Source organism: Rutidosis leptorrhynchoides, chromosome 1, assembly GCF_046630445.1.
Source record: "Rutidosis leptorrhynchoides isolate AG116_Rl617_1_P2 chromosome 1, CSIRO_AGI_Rlap_v1, whole genome shotgun sequence".
NCBI classification, from domain to species: domain Eukaryota; kingdom Viridiplantae; phylum Streptophyta; class Magnoliopsida; order Asterales; family Asteraceae; genus Rutidosis; species Rutidosis leptorrhynchoides.
In genome coordinates, this window is record NC_092333.1 from 74,360,639 (window position 1) to 74,381,142 (window position 20,504).

The window sequence follows — 20,504 nt, forward strand, 5'->3', positions numbered from 1 at the left end:
AACCTTTATTGATGAAATAAAGGTTATGGTTTGTTTTAAAATGAATGCAGTCTTTGAAAAACGTCTCATATAGAGGTCAAAACCTCGCAACGAAATCAATTAATATGGAACGTTTTTATCTATAAGAACGAGACATTTCAGGTTATACCGCCTAAAGATATATGGTCGACACTGTCGCCTAAATATTATTGTGCACTAAGGATTTATAAAATTAAAGGCTAACCAACGTCAAAGTGTTGGTCTAGTGAGTGAGTATAACCTAGGTCCTCTATAGTGGGTGTGTTGGGCTCGTCGAAGCTTTCAATAATTGGTATCAGAGCAGGTCGTTCGGGACCATTTCTAGTGGAGGAAATCGTTAAACGTTGGACATTTACATCGACTTGTTAACACCAAGGCTCTAAGGGAGATTCTGTCAGAGCACAGTTAGGAACTGTGAAAGCTCATCGGTCTGGGACCAAGCTTATTGGACGTTGGACGTCATAATGGCAGATCTTGCAAGTACGATCAGTGGAATCAAGAGTCTCAATAACCACAACTATGGTTATTGGCGGACTTGCATAGAATCCTACCTACAAGGACAGGATTTATGGGAAATAGTTGCTGGCAGTGACACAACGCCTCCACCGAAAGAAAATGCCGAAGCCTTGAGAAAATGGAACATCAAGTCCGGGAAGGCTTTATTTATATTGAAGACTACAATCGAGGAGGATCTATTGGAGCACATCCGTGATGAGAAAACACCAAAGGCAGCTTGGGAAACTTTTGAAAAATTATTTTCAAAGAAGAATGAAGCACGCCTCCAGCTCTTGGAAAATGAACTCGCAGTTATCTCACAAGGAAGTCTATCTATTTCTCAGTATTTCACCAAGGTAAAATCTATTTGTCGTGAGATACCTCAACTTGCTCCTGAAGAGAAAGTGAGTGATGCAAGGATGAAGAGAATTATCATCCACGGCTTAAGGTCCGAGTATAATGGATTTATAGCCGCTGTGAGAGGATGACCTACTCAACCATCATTAATAGAGCTGGAGAATTTATTGGCTAATCAAGAGGCATTAGCCAAGCAGATGAATGAAGTAACCATAAAAGACGGAGAAGATGCACTCTTCACCAATAAGAAGAAAGCAACATCTCGAAGACAAGAGGCGATGAAAGAAAGTAAGACATATGGGTGGAAGGGTCACCCAAAATCAAAAGGCAACGCTTCAGGGGGAGCTCAACAAGGAAGAAGAGATCGTCGCCAACAATACGGGGAAAATGATAAGAGAAGGAATGGTGAATGCTTCAATTGTGGCAAGAAGGGTCATTTTGCTCGAGCTTGTAAATTCTCCAAAAGGCGAACTTTCGAAGGAAATGTAGCCGCCCCAAGAGATGAGAAGAAAGAGGTCACATTCGAAGCAACCATTAATGGGGAAACATGGGATGCAGAAGCTGGACTCTCTGTTTAAAGCTGACATAGATGATCAAGCTCTTACAACAACTTTAAAGTCAAAAATAAACTACAAAGATGATTGGATCATCGATTCTGGGTGCTCAAATCATATGAACAACGATGGGACGAAGCTGCAAGAAATGGAGGATTACAAAGGAAAGAGAGTCGTGTTGACAGCCAACAATTCAAGGTTGTCTATTTCTCACATTGGAAAGACAATAATTCCAAATGAAGGCGACTCTCAAAAGCTCCAACTCGAGAAGGTGTATCTTGTCCCTGGCCTAAAGAAGAATTTACTGTCAGTGCCACAATTAACAGCAGAAGGGAACTATGTGCTCTTTGGACCAGAAGATGTGTCCGTATTCAAGAGAGTGAAGATGGTTGGCAATCCAATTATGCAAGGAAGAAGAATAGAGTTGGTCTATGTACTATCTGCTGAAAAAGCATATGTGGATAAGACTCGAAAGAATGAGACACATAGTAAATGGGCTTCCTCAATTTGATATCCGAACAGATACACATAGTAAATGGGCTTCCTCAATTTGATATCCGAACAGATACAATATGTGCTGGATGTCAATTTGGCAAAGCTCACCAATTGCCATTCAAGGAGTCAGCGCATCAGTCCAAGACACCACTAGAGCTCATACACTCAGATGTCTTCGGCCCAGTAAAACAAACATCACTTGGAGGTATGAAATATATGGTGACATTCATTGATGACTTCTCAAGATATGTGTGGGTTTACTTCATGAAGGAGAAGTCGGAGACTTTTCTGAAGTTTAAAGATTTTAAGAAGAAGATAGAAAGTGAGCTCAATTATAAGATTCGGTGCTTACGCACAGATAATGGAAGAGAATATCTATCGACTGAGTTCAATATCTATCTTGAGAAGCACAAGATCAGAAGGCAATTAACTTGCCCCAATACTCCACAACAGAATGGAGTGGCAGAACGCAAGAATCGTCACCTTGCTGAAAATTGTCGAAGTATGTGTGATGACCCGAAAAATTTCGACTAATTTAAACCAATTCTCTATATGATTTATTATTTTGGCACGTTAAACAAAGTCTGTTAGATTGAGTCTCAAAATTTTAGAACTGTTTCATATATACAATTACCTTTGACTACTCTCGACGATTCATGAACAATTATATGTATGTATATATATATGTACAAGTAAAAACGACTTTCCTACAGTAAAACCCTATTTGCTACAGTAAAACACTATTTGCTACAGTAAACACTATTTGCTACAGTAAAACCGTATTTTGCTACAGTGTTACAGTGAAAACGACTTGCTGCAGTGATTTGCTACAGTAAAACACTCTTTGCTACAGTAAACCACTATTTGCTACAGTTCACTATTTGATGTCGACGGACTAGCAAACAAAAACGGAAAAGACGGCCATGCGATCGCATGGCAAAAACACTGAAAACCCATGCGATCGCATGGGCTACAGTAAACACTATTTGATGTCGACAAACTAGCAAACAAAAAGGGTTCAGGCGGCCATGCGATCGCATGGCAAAAGCACTGAAAACCCATGCGATCGCATGGGGACTAAATTCAGGAAATATGCCTATAAAAGGCCAGCTTGTTCGACGTAAAATTTCACATTAACTCTCAATATTTATATTTATATTATAATTATAATTTTAAATTTAAGTTTAATAATAATAAGGTATATACGAGGGTGTTTTTAATTCGGGTTTCAAACCGCTTTAAGCTAAGGAAATATTAGGTATTATTCGGGGTATTGTTCTTGAATCCAAGGCCAACCATACAGTCGTCTACCATCATTACGTCTACGCAATTTGCCTACAATATTGAATCGCAATATTGAACTGTGAGTTTATAGTCTCCCTTTTTAAATACTTTAAATATTTTTGGGCTGAGAATACATGCAATTTATTTTAAACGCGATAAGACACAAGTACATACTAAATTCTACACTGAGTTAAACCGAAAATCCCTTAGCTTTGGTAACTAGTAGCTTCCAGTACATAGGATATGGACTGGTGGGCGCGAATAATTGTATATGGATCCATATGGCTTGACATCCCCGTCCGAGCTAGAGCGCTAGCCTTTTAACGGACGTATGTTATTTGAGTTTAAGACACGTTGGTTTGCGTGTTTTGAAACGAATGGGGTAATTATCACTATAGCGTTAAGTTTAGTTACCAGGGTGCTCTGTTACGTAGAATCTATTGATAAACTTTTGATAAAATCTTGTGGTCTATCTTTATATATGTTTATGACTCGAGCAATTAAACCTATAACTCACCAACATTCGTGTTGACTTTTTAGCATGTTTTATTCTCAGGTCCTTAGAATGCTTTCGCTGTGATGTGCTTGTTGCCTGCATGGAGTCTCTCATGCTTTGTACAAAGTTTATTGCATTCAAAATAAAACTGCGTTGTGTAATAAATAATTGGACTGTGATGTCAACCTGTAAATTAAAGACTTATGTATTTTGGGGTTTTGCTTATACCTAAGCACTCGCCCACATGTTTATAACTTTCTATGTTTAGAAAGTCACTTATTTTAATGAATGCAATATTTTATCAAAACGTATCATATAGAGGTCAAAACCTCACTGTGAAATCAATGATTAACGTGCCGCGTCAATAGCGATTTTGACGGGTCGTTACAGTTGGTATCAGAGCTTGAGGTCATAGGGAACCAGAAATTACATTAGTGTGTTTAACTGGTAATTGTTAGGATGCATTAGTGAGTCTGGACTATGACCATATCTGTTTTTACTGATTTTTGCTTATTATTTGGTCAAAAACATTATATGTGATATATTTATATGCTAACGTAATTGTTGTTTCAATTATGTGATAGATGACTTCCTCTAATCCTATCATTTTGTACGACTCGGAATCGGACACTGAATCTATTCTATCCACAACTGAAAAGGGCGTTCCAATACCTATTAAAGAAGAAATTGTGTTAGCCGGGGAATCTCAACTCCCGGTAAACCCAGAGGAGGTTCCAGCTCCACCCAGCTTTAGTTTTCCGGAACCACAGTATCGTTGGCATGGACCCATGATCCCTGGAGTAAACGAGGATCGTCCATTTCTAAACAAATATGGACATTGGTCCAGATATACCGCCGACGGGCGGGTTGTGCCGATTACGCCTGGCAGATTTCGGTTCATGACCACCGGTACATATTCTTGCAGTTCGTCATCATATTCTCCTACACATGACTCACACAGTTCGTCATCAGACGAGATCAGTAAGGAGGAGGATTTCGCTAATGAAATAAAAGAGATCACTAAGGAGAAATTCCAACTTGCTATAGATAATAAAAACAACCACAATAATAAAATGTCATTAATTATTAAAAAAGAACAGGACCATTCGATCCGTAACCACCCTTATTGTATTAAACCCACTGAGGCAACGGGTACCTCAAAACCCTAACTAAAAATAAAATACACTGCTAGAATGTCTGTCGGACCATGTGCACACAAACAATTGGCAGAGAGAACCAAATGGGAAGAAGTTTCTGATAGTTCTGAATGAACGACCTCGCAACCATAAATCTTCCATGCGCTATTTTATTGCTTATGTGTGCTACTCTATCTTTTTATGTAAAATAAGCATATGTAAAATATCAGTATTGTATGGTATTGTATTATTTTGGTTTATTAATAATAAATGCATGGAATGATTATCTGTATTATTACTACTTCTTATTATTATTATTACATAATAATGTAGTAACTCGCTATAATTTTTCATAGTGGAATATTATTAGGATTTTAGTAGTTAATTCCTTGTACTAGCTATTATGTATGAACTTAACGGGTAGGTAATACCCTAGAAATAATTATAAAATGCTAATAAGAAGAAAAGGCTTTTATAATAATCGGTTCATATTATTAACATGCTACGATTAACTATTGACAACTCATTTTACCTATAATATTCTATATGATTAAATTAAATTATATCTGTTGTGTTTATTGAAGAAACATGTCTCAAATGTCGGATGCCGAGTTTGAGCAACTAGTCGAGAAACGTGTGAATGAAAGAATTGCTGCAACCAAAGCAGCAAAAGCAACAGCCGAAGCAGCAGCCAAAGCAGCAGCCGTAAACACAAATTCACGAAACGGATGCTCATACAAAACTTTTCAAGGATGCAAACCACAGACGTTTAGTGGAACTGAGGGACCAGTCGGTCTAACTCGATGGTTTGAAAAGATGGAGTCCGTTTTCAAAATCAGTAATTGTGCGAACGGAGACAAGTCAAAGTATGCTTCGTGCACGTTGCAAGATGGTGCACTTACTTGGTGGAACAATTATGCTAAAGCAGAAGGAATAGATACGACATATGATATCTCTTGGGAAGAACTGAAAAAGATGCTAATCGAGGAGTACTGTCCTCGAAACGAGATCAGAAAAATGGAATCTGAGTTACGTAATCTGAAGGTTATCGGCGCGAATCTCAATAACTATGAAAAGCATTTCATGGAACTAGCCTTGTTGTGCCCCGAATTGGTGCCAAATGAGAAACGAAAGATAGAAATGTATATTGACGGTTTATCGATCAATATCAAAGGAAATGTTACATCGTCCAAACCGAATACGATGCAGGAAGCCATGACAATGGCACACCAACTCATGGACCAGATCACAGAGAGTTCGATTAAGGCACCAATTACCGAAGTCAAGACAACTGAAGGAAAGAGGAAATGAGAAGACTATAAGGGCAAAAGTACTCACCTGAAGAAACAAGAAACTTTTAAAGGTAAACAAGATGGGGCAACTGCAAGTCCAAACTATAAGGGACCCCATCCGTTCTGCAAAAGATGTTACACACATCATGCAGGTTATTGTCAAGTGGTCTGTGATAAGTGCAACAAGAAAGGACATGTGGCGAAAGATTGTTATGCCACCGTTTCTGAAGTAAAGACAAAACTGACCGATGTCAAGAAATGTTTTGGATGCGGGAAGTCTGGTCACTTTATAAATCAATGCCCTGATAAGGAAAAGAACAAAGAACCCGCACGTGGGAGGGCATTTAATGTTAGTGCCAGTAAAGCACGTGAGGATCCTAATCTTGTCACGGGTACGTTTACCGTTAATAATCAACTAGCTTCTATTATATTTGATACGGGTGCTGATAGAAGTTATATGTGTAAAGACTTTAGTTTTAAACTAAAATGTGCATCATTACCTCTAGACGATAAATATACTATTGAATTAGCTAATGGTAAACTGATAAAAGCCGATAAAATTTGCCATGGTTGCGAAATGAATCTCGCTGGTGAAACCTTCAAAATCGATTTGATACCCGTAGAATTAGGAAGTTTTGACGTAATCGTTGGCATGGACTGGATGTCCAAAACAAGAGCGGAAGTTGTTTGCGCTGAGAAAGCAATCCGCATCCCTCGTAAGGATGAAACGTCATTAATGATTTATGGGGAGAAGAGCAACTCAAAGCTGAACTTTATCAGCTGTATGAAGGCCCAGAAACTTATAAGAAAAGGTTGTTATGCTATTCTGGCACATGTAAAGAAGATCGATACTGAAGAAAGAAGCATTAATGACATGCCGGTTGTAAGAGAATATCCCGGAGTATTTCCAGAAGAATTACCGGGGCTACCTCCACACAGATGTGTAGAATTCCAGATTGATCTCATACCAGGAGCTGCACCTGTAGCCCGATCTCCATATAGACTTGCACCTTCAGAAATGCAAGAATTACAAGACCAGTTGCAAGAATTATCGGACCGTGGATTTATTCGTCCTAGTTTTTCACCTTGGGGTGCTCCTATTCTGTTCGTCAAGAAGAAGGATGGATCTATGAGAATGTGCATAGATTACCGAGAATTAAACAAATTAACGATCAAGAATCGGTACCCATTACCGAGGATTGATGATTTGTTTGATCAATTGCAAGGATCAAGTGTTTATTCTAAGATTGATCTACGCTCCGGATATCATCAACTGAGAGTGAAGGAAGAAGATGTTCCTAAAACCGCGTTCAGAACCCGTTACGGTCACTATGAGTTTCTAGTCATGCCTTTTGGATTAACTAATGCTCCAGCAGTATTCATGGATCTAATGAATCACATCTGTAGACCGTATTTAGACAAATTTGTCATTGTTTTTATTGACAACATATTGATTTACTCGAAGAACAAGGAAGAACATGAGCAACACTTAAGACTGGTACTGGAGTTACTCAAGAAAGAAGAATTGTACGCAAAATTTTCGAAGTGTGATTTCTGGTTACAAGAAGTACAATTTTTGGGCCATGTTGTCAGTAAACATGGAATTAAAGTTGACCCCGCCAAGATCGAAGCCATTAGTAAATGGGAAACACCGAAGACTCCAACACAAATCCGCCAATTCTTAGGTCTTGCTGGTTACTACCGAAGATTCATTCAAGATTTCTCTAGAATCGCCAAACCCTTAACTGCATTGACTCAAAAGGGAAAGAAGTATGATTGGTCCACGGAACAGGAATCCTCATTCCAGTTATTAAAGAAGAAGTTAACGTCTGCACCCATTTTGTCATTACCGGAAGGAAATGATGATTTCGTGATCTATTGTGACGCTTCGCGCCAAGGTTTAGGATGTGTATTAATGCAACGCACAAAAGTTATCGCATATGCCTCACGACAACTAAAAATTCATGAAAAGAACTATACGACGCACGATTTGGAACTTGGAGCAGTAGTTTTTGCACTCAAAATATGGAGACACTACCTATATGGCACCAAGTGTACAGTGTACACTGACCATAAGAGTCTTCAGCATATTTTTGATCAAAAACAACTCAATATGAGGCAACGTCGCTGGGTAGAGTTGTTAAACGATTACGATTGTGAAATCCGTTACCACCCCGGAAAGGCTAATGTTGTAGCTGATGCCCTAAGTCGAAAAGAAAGAGTAAAACCTCTTAGGGTCCGAGCTTTGAATATTACAATTCGTACTGATCTCACAAAGCAAATTCAAGCAGCACAGTTAGAGGCTTTAAAAGAAGAAAATGAAAAAGGCGAAATGAGCAGAGGGTTTGAAAAACAGCTTGAAGTAAAAGCCGATGGAACCCTGTATTTTGCTGATAGGATATGGGTACCAAAACATGGTAATCTAAGGCAACTAGTACTGGATGAAGCACACAAAACGAGGTACTCAATTCACCCAGGAAATGGGAAAATGTACCACGATCTCAAGAAGTTTTATTGGTGGCCAAATATGAAGACAGAAATTGCTACTTATGTAAGCAAATGTTTGACGTGTGCAAAGGTCAAAGCTGAGCACCAAAAGCCGTCAGGATTACTGCAACAACCAGAAATTCCGCAGTGGAAATGGGAAAGAATAACCATGGATTTCATTACGAAATTGCCAAGGACTACAAGTAGTCATGATACTATTTGGGTGATAGTTGATCGTCTAACTAAATCAGCTCACTTTCTACCAATAAAGGAGACAGACAGTATGGAGAAATTAGCACGCCTATATTTGAAGGAAGTAGTTTCCAGGCATGGTGTACCTATCTCCATCATATCTGATCGCGACACCCGATTCACATCACGTTTCTGGTAGTCATTACAAAAAGCATTGGGAACTCGATTAGATATGAGCACCGCTTATCACCCACAGACAGATGGTCAAAGTGAAAGAACAATACAAACATTGGAAGACATGTTACGGGCATGCGTGATTGACTTTGGAACCAGTTGGGATCGACACTTACCGTTGGCAGAATTTTCATACAATAACAGCTATCATACGAGCATCAACGCAGCGCCATTTGAAGCACTTTACGGTAGAAAGTGCAGATCTCCTATCTGTTGGAGTGAAGTAGGAGAAAGACAACTTACTGGACCAGAAATTATTCACGAAACCACCGAAAAGATCATTTAAATACAACAGCGATTGAAAACGGCCATGAGTCGCCAAAAGAGTTATGCTGATGTAAGAAGAAAACCGCTAGAATTTCAAGTGGGCGACAAAGTCATGTTGAAAGTGTCACCCTGGAAAGGCGTTGTACGATTTGGTAAACGAGGAAAGTTAAGTCCTAGGTACGTAGGACCCTTTGAAATCACCGAAAGAATTGGAGCAGTTGCTTATCCATTAAAGCTACCGCAAGAACTTAGTAGTGTTCACGACACATTTCACGTGTCAAATTTAAAGAAATGTTTAGCTGAAGAGGATGTCGTAATTCCTCTTGACGAAATACGAATTAATGATAAACTCCATTTTGTCGAAGAACCTGTTGAAATCATGGATCGTGAGGTCAAACAATTAAAACAAAGCAAAATACCGATAGTTAGGGTTCGTTGGAACTCAAGACGAGGACCCGAGTTTACTTGGGAACGTGAAGATCAAATGAAGCAAAAGTATCCACACTTGTTCACTGATATCGCTCATGAAACAGGTACTACTCAAAATTTCGGGACGAAATTTTCTTTAACGGGGAGGTACTGTGATGACCCGAAAAATTTCGACTAATTTAAACCAATTCTCTATATGATTTATTATTTTGGCACGTTAAACAAAGTCTGTTAGATTGAGTCTCAAAATTTTAGAACTGTTTCATATATACAATTACCTTTGACTACTCTCGACGATTCATGAACAATTATATGTATGTATATATATATGTACAAGTAAAAACGACTTTCCTACAGTAAAACCCTATTTGCTACAGTAAAAATTACTTTGCTACAGTAAAACACTATTTGTTACAGTAAAACCGTATTTTGCTACAGTGCTACAGTGAAAACGACTTGCTGCAGTGATTTGCTACAGTAAAACACTCTTTGCTACAGTAAACCACTATTGCTACAGTAAACACTATTTGCTACAGTTCACTATTTGATGTCGACGGACTAGCAAACAAAAACGGAAAAGACGGCCATGCGATCGCATGGCAAAAACACTGAAAACCCATGCGATCGCATGGGCTACAGTAAACACTATTTGATGTCGACAAACTAGCAAACAAAAAGGGTTCAGGCGGCCATGCGATCGCATGGCAAAAGCACTGAAAACCCATGCGATCGCATGGGGACTAAATTCAGGAAATATGCCTATAAAAGGCCAGCTTGTTCGACGTAAAATTTCACATTAACTCTCAATATTTATATTTATATTATAATTATAATTTTAAATTTAAGTTTAATAATAATAAGGTATATACGAGGGTGTTTTTAATTCGGGTTTCAAACCGCTTTAAGCTAAGGAAATATTAGGTATTATTCGGGGTATTGTTCTTGAATCCAAGGCCAACCATACAGTCGTCTACCATCATTACGTCTACGCAATTTGCCTACAATATTGAATCGCAATATTGAACTGTGAGTTTATAGTCTCCCTTTTTAAATACTTTAAATATTTTTGGGCTGAGAATACATGCAATTTATTTTAAACGCGATAAGACACAAGTACATACTAAATTCTACACTGAGTTAAACCGAAAATCCCTTAGCTTTGGTAACTAGTAGCTGCCAGTACATAGGATATGGACTGGTGGGCGCGAATAATTGTATATGGATCCATAGGGCTTGACATCCCCGTCCGAGCTAGAGCGCTAGCCTTTTAACGGACGTATGTTATTTGAGTTTAAGACACGTTGGTTTGCGTGTTTTAAAACGAATGGGGTAATTATCACTATAGCGTTAAGTTTAGTTACCAGGGTGCTCTGTTACGTAGAATCTATTGATAAACTTTTGATAAAATCTTGTGGTCTATCTTTATATATGTTTATGACTCGAGCAATTAAACCTATAACTCACCAACATTCGTGTTGACTTTTTAGCATGTTTTATTCTCAGGTCCTTAGAATGCTTCCGCTGTGATGTGCTTGTTGCCTGCATGGAGTCTCTCATGCTTTGTACAAAGTTTATTGCATTCAAAATAAAACTGCGTTGTGTAATAAATAATTGGACTGTGATGTCAACCTGTAAATTAAAGACTTATGTATTTTGGGGTTTTGCTTATACCTAAGCACTCGCCCACATGTTTATAACTTTCTATGTTTAGAAAGTCACTTATTTTAATGAATGCAATATTTTATCAAAACGTATCATATAGAGGTCAAAACCTCACTGTGAAATCAATGATTAACGTGCCGCGTCAATAGCGATTTTGACGGGTCGTTACAGTATGCTTCATGGTAAGAATGTACCAGGCAGATTTTGGGCCGGATGTATGAGGACGGCATCGTACGTGATTAACAGACTCCCACAAACAAAGTTGGGGTATATTTCACCTTATGAAAAATTATGGAAGATCAAGCCAACCGTCAACCATCTTAAGGTTTTTGGATGTGTATGCTACGTTTTCGTGCCAGATCATCTACGAAGCAAATTTGATAAGAAGGCAATTCGGTGCATTTTTGTCGGTTATGATGAATCAAGAAAAGGATGGAGATGTTGTGATCCAAATACTGAAAAGTGTCATACTTCAAGAAATGTGGTATTCGATGAAGCTTCTTCATGGTGGTCACCTCAAAAGATAGAGCTTCCAGAATCTCATGGATTAGAAGAAGTTCCAGAAGAGAAAGAAGAACATAAACAGCACATATCGGATCCAATTAAAGAAGGAGATGGATCGTACTCTAAGGAAATGAGTCCATGGAAAACTGAGGTACATCAATCTACATCCGAAGAGGTTCGTCCAAGCCAAATGGATGCCGAGGAGCATGTGCAAGAATTACGGAGATCAACAAGGCCGAGGCAACCTAATCCCAGGTATGCCAATGCTGCTCATATGGATGAATCAATACCTATTGAGCCTTCTACTTATGAAGAAGCAGCACAAAGTCGAGAATGGCAGAAAGCGATGGAAGAAGAAATTAATGCACTAAAAGAAAACCAGACATGGAGTTTAGTTCCAAAGCCAAAGGATGTAAAACCAATATCTTGTAAATGGATTTTCATGGTGAAGACTCGATCAGATGGCTCCATTGAAAGGTATAACGCTCGACTTGTTGCTAGAGGTTTTTCTCAACAATATGGGCTGGATTATGAAGAAACGTTTAGTCCAGTGGCAAAGATCACAACAATTCGAGCTCTACTAGCTTTAGCCGCCAGCAAATCTTGAAAGATGTGGCAGATGGATGTCAAGAACGCTTTCTTACATGGAGAACTTGACAAAGACATTTATATGGAGCAACCAAGAGGCTTTGAGAACAAGTCCCATCCTGACCATGTCTTCAAATTAAAGAAAGCACTATACGGCTTGAAGCAGGCTCCAAGAGCTTGGTACGGGAAGATTGGCGAGTTCTTAGTACAAAGTGGTTTCACAGTTGCTCCTGCAGATTCTAGTTTATTTGTGAAACAAGATCAAGGAAAACTAGCCATAGTGCTAGTATATGTGGATGACTTAATCATCACGGGAGATCACTATGAGGAGATCCAAAGAACAAGAGAGAATCTGTCTATCAGATTTCATATGAAGGAGCTTGGAGAACTCAAACATTTTCTTGGACTCGAAATAGAGCAGAAAAGAGAAGGATTATTTCTGGGACAACAGAAATATGCGCGAGATCTTTTACAAAAGTACGGAATGCTTAATTGTAAACCTATCTCAACTCCGATGGATCCGAATACAAAACTACGAGCAGATGAAGGAAAAAGTCTTCAAGATGTTACCATGTATCGAAAGATGGTCGGAAGTCTTATTTATCTCACACTAAGCCGGCCAGACATATCTTATGCAGTTGGAGTGGTTAGTCGATACATGAGCAATTCGAAGAAGCCTCACCTTGATGTTGTACGACGCATTTTAAGGTATGTTAAAGGCACTATTAACTTTGGTATTTTATACAAGAAAACAAAAGAATGTCACGTGACTGGATATTGTGACGCCGATTACGCTGGAGACTATGATACACGACGGTCAACAACTGGATACATGTTTAGTCTTGGATCAGGAGTAATATCATGGTGCAGCAAGAGACAACCAACAGTATCTTTGTCAAGCACTGAAGCAGAATATCGATCGGCATCGTCAGCAACACAAGAAATTACATGGTTGAAACAACTAATGGAAGATCTTCATCAATCAACAGACTATCAAGTAGAGCTTTTCTGCGATAACCTATCAGCTATACGTCTAGCAGAGAATCCAGTCTTTCACGCAAGAACCAAACATATAGAAGTACACTATCACTATGTTCGCGAGAAGGTCCTTGAAGGGGAGATCAAGATGGTGCCAACAAAGACAGATGAACAGGTAGCAGATATATTCACCAAGAGCCTAAGTAAACCGAAGTTTACAAAATTCAGAGAAGCACTTGGAATGGTCTGCAAGACATCGTTGGAAGAAAATTTGCATTGAGGGGGAGTGTTAAAATACAATGCAAATTTAGAATAATATGGAATTAGTAAATGTATATGGGTAAAATATCTAGATATTAATATGTATAAGAAAATATCTAGATATTAGAATATGAGAGAAAAATCTAGAAATTGAAATGTAAAAGAAAAATCTAGATATTTGTAGGTTGTAGAAATATCTAGATATTTATATATGCATGAAAATATCTAGGTTCTAGAATGTTCTATGGAGTAGTATAAATATGGGAGGAGATTTCATTTGTGTTGTGTGAAGTTGTGAGAGTGAAATAAGAAGTGAGTTGTGAAGAAGAGAAGAAGAGTGTGAGTTAGCGAAAGTAGAGAAGAGAAAGCTTGTTAGTAATATTGTAATTGTAATTTAATATAAGTGTTTTTGTTAAGTTTCCCGATCAAGCCTTAGTTTGTGTTTAAGTTCTTAGTGCACTTTTGTTGTTCTTATTATATGGTCGGCTCTGCCGCCTAAGTAATACATGGTCGGTTATACCGCCTAAAGATATATGGTCGACACTGTCGCCTAAATATTATTGTGCACTAATGATTTATAAAATTAAAGGCTAACCAACGTCAAAATGTTGGTCTAGTGAGTGAGTATAACCTAGGTCCTCTATAGTGGGTGTGTTGGGCTCGTCGAAGCTTTCAGCAACTTATTTTAGGAGTCGGTTACATCGTTGGAATGTAACTCGTAATACTGTTGAGATACAGGGACGGATTTTGGAGATAGAAGCTCAAAAGCGCACATAGGCTTGTCAGACTCGTACAAGATTGATGGGAAAAGTCAACAAGAAACTATTCATTGGCATACAAGGTACATTACTGATAGTAGTATAGCTGATAATTTTCTATGGTTTGCTGTTGCTTCTTAGGTGTAGATCACGTGTTCATAGTGTGATTTGTAGTGTTAAATTTTGAATGATAGGGGCGTTGCTGCTCGTGCATTACATTTGTCAAGAGGAGTTGAGAAACCAAGTGGGAGGGTGACATACACAATTGTTCTTGAAGGTCTATGCAGATTTATTGTCCATGATCTTAATACGAAGGGGGCATATTTTACAGCAAGAATATCACCTCTCGATATGACAAAGGCTGGTATACTTCACAACCACATTATTTTTTAACTTTTTTATTTCTGTTAAAGATCTGAAAGCATGTACCGTGCTTAATTGTTAAATTTTATTATATTCTTTAGAAATGGAGCGAGTTGTACAAGACCCAGATTTCGTAACACTGTCTCATCAATTTAAAGTAACTGCCATGGATCTTATTTCTGTTCTTGAGCAGGTAATACTGACTGTTGCTACTCTCATAAAAACAATTTGACTTATGAACCAGAACAAGTACTTTGAACATCAAAGTTGAGTTGAGTCGAGTCAACCCTAGGATTATTGTATATATTTAAAACTTAGTTCAGACATGGTTGATTGTTACTTAAAATTTGACACTTAGTATTCTGTATTTGGTTGTACCTTCTGTTTGCTTGTTGCATGGTTTAAACTTTAACTTCAGTGTACTCTCCCCTCAAGATATTAATGTTGAAGTTTATGTAATTTATGAGTAGTTCTTAATCTGTAAATGATATAGGGTGTACTAATAATTTGTTATTGATAAATTATATATAGAAACAAAACACTGGAGGGAGAACCAAAGTTCTTCTGGAAACGGTCCCTCTGCATAAACTGGCAGACATATTTGTCGCTAGTTTTGAGATTAGTTTTGAAGAAAAGCTCTCTATGTTAGATTCAGTTGATGTTAGAGTAAGGCTGTCAAAAGCCACAGAACTAATTGATACACATTTACAGGTAACCTGTTTGATCTTCGTCACAATTACTTTTCTTTTTATTGCTGTAAGTTCATCAGTTATTAGTTATGTGACGGGGTTATTACTTGTACCAGTCGATACGTGTGGCAGAGAAAATAACCAAAAAGGTTGAAGGACAGCTGTCCAAGTCGCAAAAGGAGTATCTTCTTCGTCAGCAGGTAGGGGTTTATATTTCTAATCATCTATGTTCGTGTTGAATGCTGTTGTTGAGGGTATATTTATGTTCGCAAGCTGGATTTGTATTTAACGTCTATCTTATTTCTTATTTGCACAATATGTACATAACCAGATGAGGGCTATTAAAGAAGAGCTTGGTGATAATGATGACGAATATGATGATGTAGCTGGACTCGAAAAAAAATTGCAAGCAGCTGGGATGCCTCCAAATGTACGGAAGCATGCACAGAGAGAACTAAGGTCTACTTTTTATGAGCGTTTGGTGACAGAATGTCTTGGTTTTGCATAATAACAAGGATTCTTTTTATTTTAGCCAGTGCAAATTATTTGATTGCATTTTATGAAGTCAATTTCCATAGAGGTGACGATTCTGAGTCGTTCACATCTTTGATACTTTAAACAGATAATTCAAAAGGCTTAGCTATAAAGGGGGATCAAAAGGGTCGAACGGGGTGAAAGTCGCTCAATGCTTCAAATCTCTAGATAATTTTCATTTTAATAAGGAATAGATTATTGTTGAAATGGTATAATTTATTTGATTATAATTATACTTGACATACAAACTATTCAAGAAGATAAATAACTGGTGTGGACAAAAAGTTTTTATTGGTCAACGCAACCATATCCAAACCTGTTTTGAATCGTTTAACAACCCGCTTGATCTACTCGTTTTGCCACCTCTAGAAGACATCTTTCATAATCACATTGTGTCGAAGGGTTATATGTAACCATGTATTAGCTTCTTGTAATGTATATATTCTCTCGTTTTGCATCCACTTTCTGTCATTTATAATTAAACATGGTAAATGCTTTAATAGGAGACTGAAGAAAATGCAACCACATCAACCTGGATACAACAGTTCTCGTGTTTACCTCGAACTTCTTGCTGATTTGCCATGGAAGACAACTAGTGAAGAACTAGAGTTGGACCTAAAAGCTACAAAAGAGCGTCTTGATAGTGACCACTATGGTTTAGAAAAAGTCAAACAAAGAATCATTGAATATATAGCTGTTCGCAAGGTTGAGAAACGACCCGGTTCACTTTTTATATGAATAATCAAATGAAATGCTATGATGCTTGAAGTGAATCAAGTTTTATTTTGTGCATAACAGTTGAAGCCCAACGCAAGAGGCCCCGTCTTATGCTTTGTGGGCCCACCGGGAGTTGGAAAAACATCCTTGGCATCATCTATTGCTGCTGCTTTGGGCAGAAAGTTCGTACGAATATCGCTTGGTGGTGTTAAAGATGAGGCTGATATTAGAGGCCATAGGAAGACATATATTGGAAGCATGCAAGGGCGCCTTATTGATGGACTAAAAGTAACTTTTAACTTCAAACCTGCAAATTATTTCATCATAATTGATGAGAAACTCATACTTTTTATTTTGATGTGATCTGATTTCGTTGCTTACAGAAAGTTTCCGTTTGCGATCCTGTTATGTTACTAGATGAGATCGATAAAACAGGATCTGATGTACGAGGTGATCCTGCTTCAGCACTATTGGAAGTTCTTGACCCTGAGCAAAATAGAAGTTTTAATGATCAGTATCCTTCTCTAGTAAATGTAATTTGATTTCTATTTCTACAATCTATAAATCATATATAATGCTTAGAGGATTGGAGGGTACTTTATTAATTTCAAAAATAGCATTACAACAAATTTTTCAATTAAGATATAAAAAAAAAATCAAATCTGCTGTGGATTAGATGGTGGAACCATTTGACTACTAGGGTAGCCCCAGTTTGTTTCAATTCCTTAATTCTAGGCTGAAGCTATTTAAATGTTCCTTTTGACCTGTCAAAAGTGATTTTCGTGGCTACCGCTAATAGGGCACAGCCGATTCCACCACCACTCTTAGACAGGATGGAAGTCATTGAGCTTCCTGGATATACTCCAGAAGAGAAACTCAAAATCGCAATGCGCCACCTCATCCCACGCGTTCTGAATCAGCATGGATTAAATTTCGAGTTTCTTAAAGTTCCCGAAGTATGATTTTGTTCATCTTCTATTTTTTTATGTTAACTTACAATAATTTTTTTCAGAAAACTAGATTTGGCATATTATATATGTTGTGTGGCAGGCGATGGTGGAACTTATAATTCAAAGATACACTAGAGAAGCTGGTGTGAGAAACCTGGAGAGAAACATTGCATGTTTGGCTCGTGCAGCAGCAGTAAGAGTAGCAGAGCAAGAGCATACAATGGTTCCACTTAATAAAGATGTTCACCAGATTTCGTCACCGTTTCTTGAGAGTAGGCTTGCTGAAGGAGGGTCTGAAATGGAGATGGAATTTTTACCCATGGGCGTTAATAATCATGAAATATCAAACGCGTTTAAGGTTATGTCATCGTTAATTGTTGACGAAGAAATGCTCGAGAAAGTACTAGGGGTATGTGTTTGCACTTGCACTTTGCATCTGATTATTATATATTTTTCGTAAGTTCATGCGAGGGTGTTTCTTGTCTTGTTTCTCATCGTGTTATATTGAACTGAATACAGCCTCCTAAGTTTGATGATACCGAAACCACAGAGAGAGTTTCGACTCCCGGAGTTTGTGTTGGGCTAGTGTGGACCTCATTTGGTGGAGAAGTCCAGTTCGTAGAGGCGACATCAATGGTGGGTAAGGGCGATTTACATCTTACGGGACAACTGGGTGATGTCATCAAAGAATCAGCACATATAGCATTGACTTGGGTATCTATTTTTTTAATTTCTGTTTTTTGTTATTATATTTTCTGAAGTTTGTGAAAGAAAAACAAAAAAAATCCAATGCTCTGGACAATACCGGACGAGATATATTGTTATCAGAGGTGGGCAATTGAATGGGTTGTGACTTGTGACATGGTTCAAAGTAGTTAACTTTGGGTACAGTTAACCAGTCTATTAGGATAATCCTTCTAACTAAAATATTTTAATACTTGGCAAATCATTCCAACAATAATGGTGGGGTGTGTTTGTTTGACTCTTAACTGAATGGTCCAACACTGACTGCTGAACCGTTAAACATTCAGTGCGTTTGTTTTTGACATCTGATATGACAAATGATCTTGAACCATTCAAACAATTATATATATTTATTTATTCATGTAAAAGGTTAATACATTGATTTTACATCATTTATCATTTATAGAGTTCATTTAGAATGCTTATTAAACAGGTTATTGCCATTAATTCATAACCTTTGAATAATCATTCAGATTTTGAACCATTCAGGGCTTAATTATTATATTTTATCAAAGACACTTTTATCTTTGAACAATTGCAATATCTGTTTTTAATCATGTGTTCGTGTCTTTTGTTTGGACAAAGGTAAGAGCTAGGGCAACGGAGCTTAATTTGGCTTCCGCAGAAGAAAGTAATCTGCTTGAAGGACGAGATATCCATATACATTTCCCTGCCGGAGCGGTTCCAAAAGATGGACCGTCAGCTGGTGTGACACTTGTCACCTCGCTGGTTTCACTTTTCAGTCATAGACGAGTGAGATCAGATACAGCGATGACAGGAGAGATGACTTTGCGGGGCCTAGTTTTACCTGTAGGTGGAGTCAAGGATAAGGTCAGCCATTATTCTCCCCAACGTTTATATTTACTTTTCTTGTTTAAAAAATGTGAGTATTTTGATATGCATGAGCTGAAAGTAAAAACGGCTAGTGAAATGGGTATGGAAGTATTTCAAAAGTGGGTTATAAGAAGGGGTAAATAAGTAATTAATTTCACTCTTAGATGATCAGCTTTGTTGCAACGATTAGAAGCTGAAGCAGATTCTGTCTGTTCGATATTTAATAGTTGATTGTTGCCGCTTCAAATTTCTATAACCAGTTCCAAACACCCCCTTTTTGTTTATTTCTTCTAGACTTTTTTATAATGTGCATTTGGACAGGTATTGGCTGCACATCGTAATGGGCTTAAGAGAGTTATTCTGCCCGAAAGAAATTTTAAAGACTTGGCTGAAGTGCCTGCAAATGTTCTTGGCAGTATGGAGGTAAATTTTTTATTACATAAAGGTTCAATAATTTTGTATATGGTAGAGGCATCTTTTACAACACATTAACATATAGTAGTTGATTTGGGTTGTGTCTCATGTCTAGTCGGTCTGCTTCGTTAAACAAATAGATTTAGCCACGAATAAATCGGTCAAACAAGTCAAATGGGTTGGAAAACAATTGGTGTAAAAGTAACCTGCACATTCTTTATTGATTGCAAAAACACGTTTGCGAGGCAATTCTACCCAAATTGGCCCGTGTTAACTCATGCAACGAAATGACCCAATAACCAAGATGTTTGCGCCAATCTAACATCCAGACTGCTTGATTGCTGACAGATACTACTGGCTAAGAGAATGGAAGATGTACTAGAACATGCTTTTGAAGGTGGCTGCCCATGGAGACATCATTCAAAATTATGATTTTTACAATCCGGCAACTTTACTCCAACTTTTCAACATTCCTGACTACTAGAGTACTAGACATGGAAACAAGAGGATGATGGATGTTATAGGTAGTTATATATCTTGTTTCCCACTCAATATGTATCTTATGGTGTTTCATCAACCACGAGGTTGCGATTTCGAGTCTCGTGGTGGACTATTTGTAATTGGGGGTGTGTTTTTTGTTAAAAGAAAGCATACACGCTACTCAGTTCACAGGTCTAAATGTGTATATTACAGACATTTGTAACTCTCTAGTTTATATAGAATGATGTGCATTGTGATATCCTGAATCCTGATCGTTACAACTTTTAAAAAT

General features: G+C 37.9%; 1 protein-coding gene across 1 annotated transcript in view; it reads left to right on the forward strand.

Annotated features, from left to right (window-relative positions):
• LOC139885555 (lon protease homolog 2, peroxisomal-like) overlaps positions 1–20,447 on the forward strand; it is a 33,782-nt gene extending 13,335 nt beyond the window's left edge. The window contains exons 2-16 of the mRNA XM_071869313.1: positions 14,468–14,570; positions 14,682–14,851; positions 14,952–15,043; positions 15,382–15,561; positions 15,656–15,739; positions 15,871–15,998; positions 16,577–16,778; positions 16,872–17,078; positions 17,174–17,304; positions 17,533–17,746; positions 17,841–18,149; positions 18,260–18,454; positions 19,070–19,315; positions 19,640–19,741; positions 20,081–20,447. Coding sequence (XP_071725414.1) covers positions 14,468–14,570; positions 14,682–14,851; positions 14,952–15,043; positions 15,382–15,561; positions 15,656–15,739; positions 15,871–15,998; positions 16,577–16,778; positions 16,872–17,078; positions 17,174–17,304; positions 17,533–17,746; positions 17,841–18,149; positions 18,260–18,454; positions 19,070–19,315; positions 19,640–19,741; positions 20,081–20,164 — 2,447 coding nt within the window. The 3' untranslated portion in view covers positions 20,165–20,447. The remainder of the gene's footprint in view (positions 1–14,467; positions 14,571–14,681; positions 14,852–14,951; positions 15,044–15,381; positions 15,562–15,655; positions 15,740–15,870; positions 15,999–16,576; positions 16,779–16,871; positions 17,079–17,173; positions 17,305–17,532; positions 17,747–17,840; positions 18,150–18,259; positions 18,455–19,069; positions 19,316–19,639; positions 19,742–20,080) is intronic.
• Positions 20,448–20,504: the final 57 nt, after the last annotated feature.